The 14,361-nt window shown below is 45.0% G+C and overlaps 1 protein-coding gene across 1 annotated transcript in view; it reads right to left on the bottom strand.

Annotated features, from left to right (window-relative positions):
- LOC129821704 (serine-rich adhesin for platelets-like) overlaps window positions 1-14,361 on the bottom strand; it is a 46,358-nt gene that overhangs the window by 19,227 nt on the left and 12,770 nt on the right. The window contains 4 exon segments of the mRNA XM_055879285.1: window positions 150-1,706; window positions 1,776-2,402; window positions 2,472-2,594; window positions 8,709-9,416. Coding sequence (XP_055735260.1) covers window positions 150-1,706; window positions 1,776-2,402; window positions 2,472-2,594; window positions 8,709-9,416 — 3,015 coding nt within the window.

Here is a 14,361-nt window from a genome sequence, read left to right as displayed (position 1 = left end):
ACTTGAAGTGAAGATTGATGTCGAGGGAGAGGTGGCATCACTTGAAGTGACTGTTGAGGGAGTGGTGGGATTGCTTGAAATGAAAGTAGAGAGATTGGTGGCATCACTTGAAGAGACTGCTGATGTTGCTGCAGTAGCAGTGGTATCACTTGAAGCTACTGTTGAGGGAGTGGTGGCATCACTTAAAGTAACTGTTGATGTCGAGGGAGAGGTGGCATCAATTGAAGTAAATATTGATGTTGAGGGAGAGGTGCCATCACTTGAAGTGAATATTGATGTTAAGGGAGAGATGGCATCACTTGAAGTGAATGCTGAAGTTGATGTAGTAGCTTTGGCACCACTTGAAGTGAATGTTGAAGGAACAGTGTTATCACTTGAAGTGACTGCTGATGTAGATAAGGGAGTGGTGGCATCACTTGAACTGACTGTCGATGTAGCTGAGGGAATGGTGGCCACAGTTGATGTTAATGTCGGTGTAGTAGTGGTGGTGTCACTTGATGTGAAAGTCGATGTAGTTGAGGAAGTGGTGGCATCACTTAAAGTGAATGTTGACAGAGTGACGATAACACTTGAACTAACTGTCAATGTACTTGAGGGAGTGGTGGCATCACTTGAAGTGAATATTGATGTCGAGGGAGATGTGGAATCACTTGAAGTGACTGTTGAGGGAGTGGTGCCATCAATTGAAGAGACTGTAGAGGGAGTGGTGGCATCACTTAAATTGACTGTTGATGTCGAGGGAGAGGTGGCATCAATTGAAATGACTGCTGATATTGATGCAGTATTGCTAGCATCACTTGAAGTGACTTTCGATGTAATTGACGGAATGTTGGCCACAGTTGAAGTTACTGTCGGTATAGTGGTGGTAGTATCACTTGAAGTGACTGTTGACAGAGTGGTGGCAACACTTAAACTGACTCTGAATGTACTTGAGGGAGTGGTGGCATCATTTAAAGTGGGTGTTGGTGTAATATCGTCTGAAGTGATTGTCGATGTAGCTGAGTGAGAAGTGGCATCACTTGAAGTGAATATTGATGTCGAGGGAGAGGTGGCATCACTTGAAGTGACTGTTGAGGGAGTGGTGGCATCACTTGAAGAGACTGCTGATGTTGATGTAGTAGTGGTGGCATCACTTGAAGTGACTGTCGATATAGTTGAGTGAGAGGTGGCATCACGTGAAGTGACTTTTGAGGGAGTGGTGGGATTGCTTGAAATGAAAGTAGAGAGATTGGTGGCATCACTTGAAGAGACTGCTGATGTTGCTGCAGTAGCAGTGGCATCACTTGAAGCTACTGTTGAGGGAGTGGTGGCATCACTTGAAGTGACTGTTGATGTCGAGGGAGAGGTGGCATCACTTGAAGTGAAGATTGATGTCGAGGGAGAGGTGGCATCACTTGAAGTGACTGCTGATGTTGATGCAGTAGCGGTGGCATCACTTGAAGTGACTTTTGAGGGACTGGTGGGATTGCTTGATGTGAATGTAGAGGGAGTGGTGGCATCACTTGAAGAGACTGCTGATGTTGATGTAGTAGTGGTGGCATCACTTGAAGCTACTGTTGAGGGAGTGGTGGCATCACTTAAAGTGACTGTTGATGTCGAGGGAGAGGTGGCATCAATTGAAGAAAATATTGATGTCGAGGGAGAGGTGCCATCACTTGAAGTGAATATTGATGTTAAGGGAGAGCTGGCATCACTTGAAGTGAATGCTGATGTTGATGTAGTAGTTTTGGCATCACTTGAAGTGAATGCTGAAGTTGATGTAGTAGCTTTGGCACCACTTGAAGTGAATGTTGAAGGAACAGTGTTATTGCTTGAAGTGACTGCTGATGTAGATGAAGGAGTGGTGGCATCATTTGAAGTTGATGTCGATGCAGTTGAGGGATTGGTGGCATCACTGGAAGAGACTGCTGATGTTGATGTAGTAGCGGTGGCATCACTTGAAGAAGCTGTTGAGGGAGTGGTGGCATCACTTAAAGTAACTGTTGATGTCGAGGGAGAGGTGGCATCACTTGAACTGAATGCTGATGTTGATGTAGTAGCGGTGGCACCACTTGTAGTAAATGTTGAAGGAACAGTGATATCGCTTGAAGTGACTGCTGATGTAGTAGTGGTGGCATCACTTGAAGTGACTATTAATGTAGATGAGGGAGTGGTGGCATGACTTGAAGTGCTTTTTGAGGGAGTGGTGGAATCGCTTGAAATGACTGTTAATGTCGATGTAGTAGTGGTGGCATCTCTTGAAGTTGATGTCGATGCTGTTGAGGGATTGGTGGCATCACTTGGTGTGACTGTTGAGGGAGTGGTGGCATCACTTAAATTGACTGTTGATGTCGAGGGAGAGGTGGCATCAATTGAAATGACTGCTGATGTTGATGCAGTATTGCTAACATCACTTGAAGTGACTATCGATGTAAATGACGGAATGTTGGCCACAGTTGAAGTTACTGTCGGTATAGTGGTGGTAGTATCACTTGAAGTGACTGTTGACAGAGTGGTGGCAACACTTGAACTGACTGTCAATGTACTTGAGGGAGTGGTGGCATCATTTAAAGTGGGTGTTGGTGTAATATCGTCTGAAGTGATTGTCGATGTAGCTGAGTGAGAAGTGGCATCACTTGAAGTGAATATTGATGTCGAGGGAGAGGTGGCAATACTTGAAGTGACTGTTGAGGGAGTGGTGGCATCACTTGAAGAGACTGCTGATGTTGATGTAGTAGTGGTGGCATCACTTGAAGTGACTGTTGAGGGAGTGGTGGCATCACTTAAAGTAACTGTTGATGTCGAGGGAGAGGTGGCATCAATTGAAGAAAATATTGATGTCGAGGGAGAGGTGCCATCACTTGAAGTGAATATTGATGTTAAGGGAGAGCTGGCATCACTTGAAGTGAATGCTGATGTTGATGTAGTAGTTTTGGCATCACTTGTAGTAAATGTTGAAGGAACAGTGATATCGCTTGAAGTGACTGCTGATGTAGTAGTGGTGGCATCACTTGAAGTGACTATTAATGTAGATGAGGGAGTGGTGGCATGACTTGAAGTGCTTTTTGAGGGAGTGGTGGAATCGCTTGAAATGACTGTTAATGTCGATGTAGTAGTGGTGGCATCTCTTGAAGTTGATGTCGATGCAGTTGAGGGATTGGTGGCATCACTTGGTGTGACTGTTGAGGGAGTGGTGGCATCACTTGAAGAGACTGCTGAAATTGATGTTGTAGTGGTGGCATGACTTGAAGTGCTTTTTGAGGGAGTGGTGGAATCGCTTGAAATGACTGTTAATGTCGATGTAGTAGTGGTGGCATCTCTTGAAGTTGATGTCGATGCTGTTGAGGGATTGGTGGCATCACTTGGTGTGACTGTTGAGGGAGTGGTGGCATCACTTAAATTGACTGTTGATGTCGAGGGAGAGGTGGCATCAATTGAAATGACTGCTGATGTTGATGCAGTATTGCTAGCATCACTTGAAGTGACTATCGATGTAAATGACGGAATGTTGGCCACAGTTGAAGTTACTGTCGGTATAGTGGTGGTAGTATCACTTGAAGTGACTGTTGACAGAGTGGTGGCAACACTTGAACTGACTGTCAATGTACTTGAGGGAGTGGTGGCATCATTTAAAGTGGGTGTTCTTGTAATATCGTCTGAAGTGATTGTCGATGTAGCTGAGTGAGAAGCTGCATCACTTGAAGTGAATATTGATGTCGAAGGAGAGGTGGCATCACTTGAAGTGACTGTTGAGGGAGTGGTGGCATCACTTGAAGAGACTGCTGATGTTGATGTAGTAGTGGTGGCATCACTTGAAGTGACTGTTGAGGGAGTGGTGGCATCACTTAAAGTAACTGTTGATGTCGAGGGAGAGGTGGCATCAATTGAAGAAAATATTGATGTCGAGGGAGAGGTGCCATCACTTGAAGTGAATATTGATGTTAAGGGAGAGCTGGCATCACTTGAAGTGAATGCTGATGTTGATGTAGTAGTTTTGGCATCACTTGAAGTGAATGCTGAAGTTGATGTAGTAGCTTTGGCACCACTTGAAGTGAATGTTGAAGGAACAGTGTTATTGCTTGAAGTGACTGCTGATGTAGATGAGGGAGTGGTGGCATCATTTGAAGTTGATGTCGATGCAGTTGAGGGATTGGTGGCATCACTGGAAGAGACTGCTGATGTTGATGTAGTAGCGGTGGCATCACTTGAAGAAGCTGTTGAGGGAGTGGTGGCATCACTTAAAGTAACTGTTGATGTCGAGGAAGAGGTGGCATCACTTGAACTGAATGCTGATGTTGATGTAGTAGCGGTGGCACCACTTGTAGTAAATGTTGAAGGAACAGTGATATCGCTTGAAGTGACTGCTGATGTAGTAGATGTGGAATCACTTGAAGTGACTGTTGAGGGAGTGGTGCCATCACTTGAAGAGACTGTAGAGGGAGTGGTGGCATCACTTAAATTGACTGTTGATGTCCAGGGAGAGGTGGCATCAATTGAAATGACTGCTGATGTTGATGCAGTATTGCTAGCATCACTTGAAGTGACTTTCGATGTAATTGACGGAATGTTGGCCACAGTTGAAGTTACTGTCGGTATAGTGGTGGTAGTATCACTTGAAGTGACTGTTGACAGAGTGGTGGCAACACTTGAACTGACTGTCAATGTACTTGAGGGAGTGGTGGCATCATTTAAAGTGGGTGTTGGTGTAATATCGTCTGAAGTGATTGTCGATGTAGCTGAGTGAGAAGTGGCATCACTTGAAGTGAATATTGATGTCGAGGGAGAGGTGGCAATACTTGAAGTGACTGTTGAGGGAGTGGTGGCATCACTTGAAGAGACTGCTGATGTTGATGTAGTAGTGGTGGCATCACTTGAAGTGACTGTTGAGGGAGTGGTGGCATCACTTAAAGTAACTGTTGATGTCGAGGGAGAGGTGGCATCAATTGAAGAAAATATTGATGTCGAGGGAGAGGTGCCATCACTTGAAGTGAATATTGATGTTAAGGGAGAGCTGGCATCACTTGAAGTGAATGCTGATGTTGATGTAGTAGTTTTGGCATCACTTGTAGTAAATGTTGAAGGAACAGTGATATCGCTTGAAGTGACTGCTGATGTAGTAGTGGTGGCATCACTTGAAGTGACTATTAATGTAGATGAGGGAGTGGTGGCATGACTTGAAGTGCTTTTTGAGGGAGTGGTGGAATCGCTTGAAATGACTGTTAATGTCGATGTAGTAGTGGTGGCATCTCTTGAAGTTGATGTCGATGCAGTTGAGGGATTGGTGGCATCACTTGGTGTGACTGTTGAGGGAGTGGTGGCATCACTTGAAGAGACTGCTGAAATTGATGTTGTAGTGGTGGCATGACTTGAAGTGCTTTTTGAGGGAGTGGTGGAATCGCTTGAAATGACTGTTAATGTCGATGTAGTAGTGGTGGCATCTCTTGAAGTTGATGTCGATGCTGTTGAGGGATTGGTGGCATCACTTGGTGTGACTGTTGAGGGAGTGGTGGCATCACTTAAATTGACTGTTGATGTCGAGGGAGAGGTGGCATCAATTGAAATGACTGCTGATGTTGATGCAGTATTGCTAGCATCACTTGAAGTGACTATCGATGTAAATGACGGAATGTTGGCCACAGTTGAAGTTACTGTCGGTATAGTGGTGGTAGTATCACTTGAAGTGACTGTTGACAGAGTGGTGGCAACACTTGAACTGACTGTCAATGTACTTGAGGGAGTGGTGGCATCATTTAAAGTGGGTGTTCTTGTAATATCGTCTGAAGTGATTGTCGATGTAGCTGAGTGAGAAGCTGCATCACTTGAAGTGAATATTGATGTCGAAGGAGAGGTGGCATCACTTGAAGTGACTGTTGAGGGAGTGGTGGCATCACTTGAAGAGACTGCTGATGTTGATGTAGTAGTGGTGGCATCACTTGAAGTGACTGTTGAGGGAGTGGTGGCATCACTTAAAGTAACTGTTGATGTCGAGGGAGAGGTGGCATCAATTGAAGAAAATATTGATGTCGAGGGAGAGGTGCCATCACTTGAAGTGAATATTGATGTTAAGGGAGAGCTGGCATCACTTGAAGTGAATGCTGATGTTGATGTAGTAGTTTTGGCATCACTTGAAGTGAATGCTGAAGTTGATGTAGTAGCTTTGGCACCACTTGAAGTGAATGTTGAAGGAACAGTGTTATTGCTTGAAGTGACTGCTGATGTAGATGAGGGAGTGGTGGCATCATTTGAAGTTGATGTCGATGCAGTTGAGGGATTGGTGGCATCACTGGAAGAGACTGCTGATGTTGATGTAGTAGCGGTGGCATCACTTGAAGAAGCTGTTGAGGGAGTGGTGGCATCACTTAAAGTAACTGTTGATGTCGAGGAAGAGGTGGCATCACTTGAACTGAATGCTGATGTTGATGTAGTAGCGGTGGCACCACTTGTAGTAAATGTTGAAGGAACAGTGATATCGCTTGAAGTGACTGCTGATGTAGTAGTGGTGGCATCACTTGAAGTGACTATTAATGTAGATGAGGGAGTGGTGGCATGACTTGAAGTGCTTTTTGAGGGAGTGGTGGAATCGCTTGAAATGACTGTTAATGTCGATGTAGTAGTGGTGGCATTTCTTGAAGTTGATGTCGATGCTGTTGAGGGATTGGTGGCATCACTTGGTGTGACTGTTGAGGGAGTGGTGGCATGACTTGAAGTGCTTTTTGAGGGAGTGGTGGAATCGCTTGAAATTACTGTTAATGTTGATGTAATAGTGGTGGCATCTCTTGAAGTTGATGTCAATGCAGTTGAGGGATTGGTGGCATCACTTGGAGTGACTGTTGAGGCAGTGGTGTCATCACTTGAAGTGACTGTCGATATAGTTGAAGGAATTGTGGCCACAGTTAATATTACTGTCGGTGTAGTAGTGGTGGTAACACTTGAAGTGAAAGTCAATGTAGTTGAGGGAGAGGTGGCATCACTTGAAGTGACTGTTGAGGGAGTTGAGGAAGAGGTTGCATCACCTGAAGTGGGTGTCGATGTGGTATCATCTGAAGTGACTATCGATACAGTTGAGAGAGTGATGGCATCACTTGAAGTGACTGTTGAGGCAGTGGTGGCAACACTTGAAGTGGTTGTTGATGTAGTATCATCTGAAGTGACTGTCGATATAGTTGAGTGAGAGGTGGCATCACTTGAAGTGACTGTTGAGGGAGTGGTGGGATTGCTTGAAATGAAAGTAGAGGGATTGGTGGCATCACTTGAAGAGACTGCTGATGTTGCTGCAGTAGCAGTGGCATCACTTGAAGCTACTGTTGAGGGAGTGGTGGCATCACTTGAAGTGACTGTTGATGTCGAGGGAGAGGTGGCATCACTTGAAGTGAAGATTGATGTCGAGGGAGAGGTGGCATCACTTGAAGTGACTGTTGAGGGAGTGGTGGGATTGCTTGAAAGGAAAGTAGAGGGATTGGTGGCATCACTTGAAGAGACTGCTGATGTTGCTGCAGTAGCAGTGGCATCACTTGAAGCTACTGTTGAGGGAGTGGTGCCATCACTTGAAGAGACTGTTGAGGGAGTGGTTGCATCACTTAAATTGACTGTTGATGTCGAGGGAGAGGTGGCATCAATTGAAATGACTGCTGATGTTGATGCAGTATTGCTAGCAGCACTTGAAGTGACTTTCGATGTAATTGACGGAATGTTGGCCACAGTTGAAGTTACTGTCGGTATAGTGGTGGTAGTATCACTTGAAGTTAAAGTTGATGTAGTTGAGGAAGAGGTGGCATCACTTGAAGTGACTGTTGACAGAGTGGTGGCAACACTTGAACTGACTGTCAATGTACTTGAGGGAGTGGTGGCATCATTTAAAGTGGGTGTTGGTGTAGTATCGTCTGAAGTGATTGTCGATGTAGCTGAATGAGAAGTGGCATCACTTGAAGTGAATATTGATGTCGAGGGAGAGGTGGCATCACTTGAAGTGACTGTTGAGGGAGTGGTGGCATCACTTGAAGAGACGGCTGATGTTGATGTAGTAGTGGTGGCATCACTTGAAGCTACTGTTGAGGGAGTGGTGGCATCACTTAAAGTGACTGTTGATGTCGGGGGAGGGGTGGCATCAATTGAAGAAAATATTGATGTTAAGGGAGAGGTGGCATCACTTGAAGTGAATGCTGAAGTTGATGTAGTAGCTTTGGCACCACTTGAAGTGAATGTTGAAGGAACAGTGTTATCGCTTGAAGTGACTGCTGATGTAGATAAGGGAGTGGTGGCATCATTTGAAGTTGATGTCGATGCAGTTGAGGGATTGGTGGCATCACTGGAAGAGACTGCTGATGTTGATGTAGTAGCGGTGGTATCACTTGAAGAAGCTGTTGAGGGAGTGGTGGCATCACTTAAAGTAACTTTTGATGTCGAGGGAGAGGTGGCATCACTTGAACTGAATGCTGATGTTGATGTAGTAGCAGTGGCACCACTTGTAGTAAATGTTGAAGGAACAGTGATATCACTTGAAGTGACTATTAATGTAGATGAGGGAGTGGTGGCATGACTTGAAGTGCTTTTTGAGGGAGTGGTGGAATCGCTTGAAATGACTGGTAATGTCGATGTAGTAGTGGTGGCATCTCTTGAAGTTGATGTCGATGCTGTTGAGGGATTGGTGGCATCACTTGGTGTGACTGTTGAGGGAGTGGTGGCATCACTTGAAGAGACTGCTGAAATTGATGTTGTAGCGGTGGCATCACTTGAAGCTAATTTTGAAGGAGCGGTGGCATTGCTTGAAGTGACTGCTGATGTTGATGTAATAGTGGTGTTATGAATTGAAGTGACTGTTAATGTCGATGTAGTAGTGGTGGCATCTCTTGAAGTTGATGTCAATGCAGTTGAGGGATTGGTGGCATCACTTGGAGTGACTGTTGAGGCAGTTGTGTCATCACTTGAAGTGACTGTCGATGTAGTTGAAGGAATTGTGGCCCCAGTTAATATTACTGTCGGTGTCGTAGTAACACTTGAAGTGAAAGTCAATGTAGTTGAGGGAGAGGTGGCATCACTTGAAGTGACTGTTGAGGGAGTTGAGGAAGAGGTTGCATCACCTGAAGTGGGTGTCGATGTGGTATCATCTGAAGTGACTATCGATACAGTTGAGAGAGTGATGACATCACTTGAAGTGACTGTTGAGGCAGTGGTGGCAACACTTGAAGTGGTTGATGATGTAGTATCATCTGAAGTGACTGTCGATGTAGTTGAGTGAGAGGTGGCATCACTTGAAGTGAAGATTGATGTCGAGGGAGAGGTGGCATCACTTGAAGTGACTGTTGAGGGAATGGTGGGATTGCTTGAAATGAAAGTAGAGGGATTGGTGGCATCACTTGAAGAGACTGCTGATGTTGCTGCAGTAGCAGTGGCATCACTTGAAGTGACTGTTGAGGGAGTGGTGGCATCACTTAAAGTAACTGTTGATGTCGAGGGAGAGGTGGCATCAATTGAAGTAAATATTGATGTTGAGGGAGAGGTGCCATCACTTGAAGTGAATATTGATGTTAAGGGAGAGATGGCATCACTTGAAGTGAATGCTGAAGTTGATGTAGTAGCTTTGGCACCACTTGAAGTGAATGTTGAAGGAACAGTGTTATCACTTGAAGTGACTGCTGATGTAGATAAGGGAGTGGTGGCATCACTTGAACTGACTGTCGATGTAGCTGAGGGAATGGTGGCCACAGTTGATGTTACTGTCGGTGTAGTAGTGGTGGTGTCACTTGATGTGAAAGTCGATGTAGTTGAGGAAGTGGTGGCATCACTTGAAGTGAATGTTGACAGAGTGACGATAACACTTGAACTAACTGTCAATGTACTTGAGGGAGTGGTGGCATCACTTGAAGTGGGTGTTGATGTCGAGGGAGATGTGGAATCACTTGAAGTGACTGTTGAGGGAGTGGTGCCATCACTTGAAGAGACTGTAGAGGGAGTGGTGGCATCACTTAAATTGACTGTTGATGTCGAGGGAGAGGTGGCATCAATTGAAGAAAATATTGATGTCGAGGGAGAGGTGCCATCACTTGAAGTGAATATTGATGTTAAGGGAGAGCTGGCATCACTTGAAGTGAATGCTGATGTTGATGTAGTAGTTTTGGCATCACTTGAAGTGAATGCTGAAGTTGATGTAGTAGCTTTGGCACCACTTGAAGTGAATGTTGAAGGAACAGTGTTATTGCTTGAAGTGACTGCTGATGTAGATGAGGGAGTGGTGGCATCATTTGAAGTTGATGTCGATGCAGTTGAGGGATTGGTGGCATCACTGGAAGAGACTGCTGATGTTGATGTAGTAGCGGTGTCATCACTTGAAGAAGCTGTTGAGGGAGTGGTGGCATCACTTAAAGTAACTGTTGATGTCGAGGGAGAGGTGGCATCACTTGAACTGAATGCTGATGTTGATGTAGTAGCGGTGGCACCACTTGTAGTAAATGTTGAAGGAACAGTGATATCGCTTGAAGTGACTGCTGATGTAGTAGTGGTGGCATCACTTGAAGTGACTATTAATGTAGATGAGGGAGTGGTGGCATGACTTGAAGTGCTTTTTGAGGGAGTGGTGGAATCGCTTGAAATGACTGTTAATGTCGATGTAGTAGTGGTGGCATCTCTTGAAGTTGATGTCGATGCAGTTGAGGGATTGGTGGCATCACTTGGTGTGACTGTTGAGGGAGTGGTGGCATCACTTGAAGAGACTGCTGAAATTGATGTTGTAGCGGTGGCATCACTTGAAGTGCTTTTTGAGGGAGTGGTGGAATCGCTTGAAATGACTGTTGATGTCGAGGGAGAGGTGGCATCAATTGAAATGACTGCTGATGTTGATGCAGTATTGCTAGCATCACTTGAAGTGACTATCGATGTAAATGACGGAATGTTGGCCACAGTTGAAGTTACTGTCGGTATAGTGGTGGTAGTATCACTTGAAGTGACTGTTGACAGAGTGGTGGCAACACTTGAACTGACTGTCAATGTACTTGAGGGAGTGGTGGCATCATTTAAAGTGGGTGTTCTTGTAATATCGTCTGAAGTGATTGTCGATGCAGCTGAGTGAGAAGTGGCATCACTTGAAGTGATTATTGATGTCGAAGGAGAGGTGGCATCACTTGAAGTGACTGTTGAGGGAGTGGTGGCATCACTTGAAGAGACTGCTGATGTTGATGTAGTAGTGGTGGCATCACTTGAAGTGACTGTTGAGGGAGTGGTGGCATCACTTAAAGTAACTGTTGATGTCGAGGGAGAGGTGGCATCAATTGAAGAAAATATTGATGTCGAGGGAGAGGTGCCATCACTTGAAGTGAATATTGATGTTAAGGGAGAGCTGGCATCACTTGAAGTGAATGCTGATGTTGATGTAGTAGTTTTGGCATCACTTGAAGTGAATGCTGAAGTTGATGTAGTAGCTTTGGCACCACTTGAAGTGAATGTTGAAGGAACAGTGTTATTGCTTGAAGTGACTGCTGATGTAGATGAGGGAGTGGTGGCATCATTTGAAGTTGATGTCGATGCAGTTGAGGGATTGGTGGCATCACTGGAAGAGACTGCTGATGTTGATGTAGTAGCGGTGGCATCACTTGAAGAAGCTGTTGAGGGAGTGGTGGCATCACTTAAAGTAACTGTTGATGTCGAGGGAGAGATGGCATCACTTGAACTGAATGCTGATGTTGATGTAGTAGCGGTGGCACCACTTGTAGTAAATGTTGAAGGAACAGTGATATCGCTTGAAGTGACTGCTGATGTAGTAGTGGTGGCATCACTTGAAGTGACTATTAATGTAGATGAGGGAGTGGTGGCATGACTTGAAGTGCTTTTTGAGGGAGTGGTGGAATCGCTTGAAATGACTGTTAATGTCGATGTAGTAGTGGTGGCATCTCTTGAAGTTGATGTCGATGCAGTTGAGGGATTGGTGGCATCACTTGGTGTGACTGTTGAGGGAGTGGTGTCATCACTTGAAGAGACTGCTGAAATTGATGTTGTAGTGGTGGCATGACTTGAAGTGCTTTTTGAGGGAGTGGTGGAATCGCTTGAAATGACTGTTAATGTCGATGTAGTAGTGGTGGCATCTCTTGAAGTTGATGTCGATGCAGTTGAGGGATTGGTGGCATCACTTGGTGTGACTGTTGAGGGAGTGGTGGCATCACTTGAAGAGACTGCTGAAATTGATGTTGTAGCAGTGGCATCACTTGAAGCTAATTTTGAAGGAGCAGTGCCATTGCTTGAAGTGACTGCTGATGTTGATGTAATAGTGGTGTTATGAATTGAAGTGACTGTTAATGTCGATGTAGTAGTGGTGGCATCTCTTGAAGTTGATGTCAATGCAGTTGAGGGATTGGTGGCATCACTTGGAGTGACTGTTGAGGCAGTGGTGTCATCACTTGAAGTGACTGTCGATGTAGTTGAAGGAATTGTGACCACAGTTAATATTACTGTCGGTGTCGTAGTGGTGGTAACACTTGAAGTGAAAGTCAATGTAGTTGAGGGAGAGGTGGCATCACTTGAAGTGCTTTTTGAGGGAGTGGTGGAATCGCTTGAAATGACTGTTGATGTCGAGGGAGAGGTGGCATCAATTGAAATGACTGCTGATGTTGATGCAGTATTGCTAGCATCACTTGAAGTGACTATCGATGTAAATGACGGAATGTTGGCCACAGTTGAAGTTACTGTCGGTATAGTGGTGGTAGTATCACTTGAAGTGACTGTTGACAGAGTGGTGGCAACACTTGAACTGACTGTCAATGTACTTGAGGGAGTGGTGGCATCATTTAAAGTGGGTGTTCTTGTAATATCGTCTGAAGTGATTGTCGATGCAGCTGAGTGAGAAGTGGCATCACTTGAAGTGAATATTGATGTCGAAGGAGAGGTGGCATCACTTGAAGTGACTGTTGAGGGAGTGGTGGCATCACTTGAAGAGACTGCTGATGTTGATGTAGTAGTGGTGGCATCACTTGAAGTGACTGTTGAGGGAGTGGTGGCATCACTTAAAGTAACTGTTGATGTCGAGGGAGAGGTGGCATCAATTGAAGAAAATATTGATGTCGAGGGAGAGGTGCCATCACTTGAAGTGAATATTGATGTTAAGGGAGAGCTGGCATCACTTGAAGTGAATGCTGATGTTGATGTAGTAGTTTTGGCATCACTTGAAGTGAATGCTGAAGTTGATGTAGTAGCTTTGGCACCACTTGAAGTGAATGTTGAAGGAACAGTGTTATTGCTTGAAGTGACTTCTGATGTAGATGAGGGAGTGGTGGCATCATTTGAAGTTGATGTCGATGCAGTTGAGGGATTGGTGGCATCACTGGAAGAGACTGCTGATGTTGATGTAGTAGCGGTGTCATCACTTGAAGAAGCTGTTGAGGGAGTGGTGGCATCACTTAAAGTAACTGTTGATGTCGAGGGAGAGGTGGCATCACTTGAACTGAATGCTGATGTTGATGTAGTAGCGGTGGCACCACTTGTAGTAAATGTTGAAGGAACAGTGATATCGCTTGAAGTGACTGCTGATGTAGTAGTGGTGGCATCACTTGAAGTGACTATTAATGTAGATGAGGGAGTGGTGGCATGACTTGAAGTGCTTTTTGAGGGAGTGGTGGAATCGCTTGAAATGACTGTTAATGTCGATGTAGTAGTGGTGGCATCTCTTGAAGTTGATGTCGATGCAGTTGAGGGATTGGTGGCATCACTTGGTGTGACTGTTGAGGGAGTGGTGGCATCACTTGAAGAGACTGCTGAAATTGATGTTGTAGCGGTGGCATCACTTGAAGTGCTTTTTGAGGGAGTGGTGGAATCGCTTGAAATGACTGTTGATGTCGAGGGAGAGGTGGCATCAATTGAAATGACTGCTGATGTTGATGCAGTATTGCTAGCATCACTTGAAGTGACTATCGATGTAAATGACGGAATGTTGGCCACAGTTGAAGTTACTGTCGGTATAGTGGTGGTAGTATCACTTGAAGTGACTGTTGACAGAGTGGTGGCAACACTTGAACTGACTGTCAATGTACTTGAGGGAGTGGTGGCATCATTTAAAGTGGGTGTTCTTGTAATATCGTCTGAAGTGATTGTCGATGCAGCTGAGTGAGAAGTGGCATCACTTGAAGTGAATATTGATGTCGAAGGAGAGGTGGCATCACTTGAAGTGACTGTTGAGGGAGTGGTGGCATCACTTGAAGAGACTGCTGATGTTGATGTAGTAGTGGTGGCATCACTTGAAGTGACTGTTGAGGGAGTGGTGGCATCACTTAAAGTAACTGTTGATGTCGAGGGAGAGGTGGCATCAATTGAAGAAAATATTGATGTCGAGGGAGAGGTGCCATCACTTGAAGTGAATATTGATGTTAAGGGAGAGCTGGCATCACTTGAAGTGAATGCTGATGT

This window comes from Salvelinus fontinalis, chromosome 24 (genome assembly GCF_029448725.1).
Source record: "Salvelinus fontinalis isolate EN_2023a chromosome 24, ASM2944872v1, whole genome shotgun sequence".
NCBI lineage: Eukaryota > Metazoa > Chordata > Actinopteri > Salmoniformes > Salmonidae > Salvelinus > Salvelinus fontinalis.
This window is presented reverse-complemented; position numbering and strand designations above follow the sequence as displayed.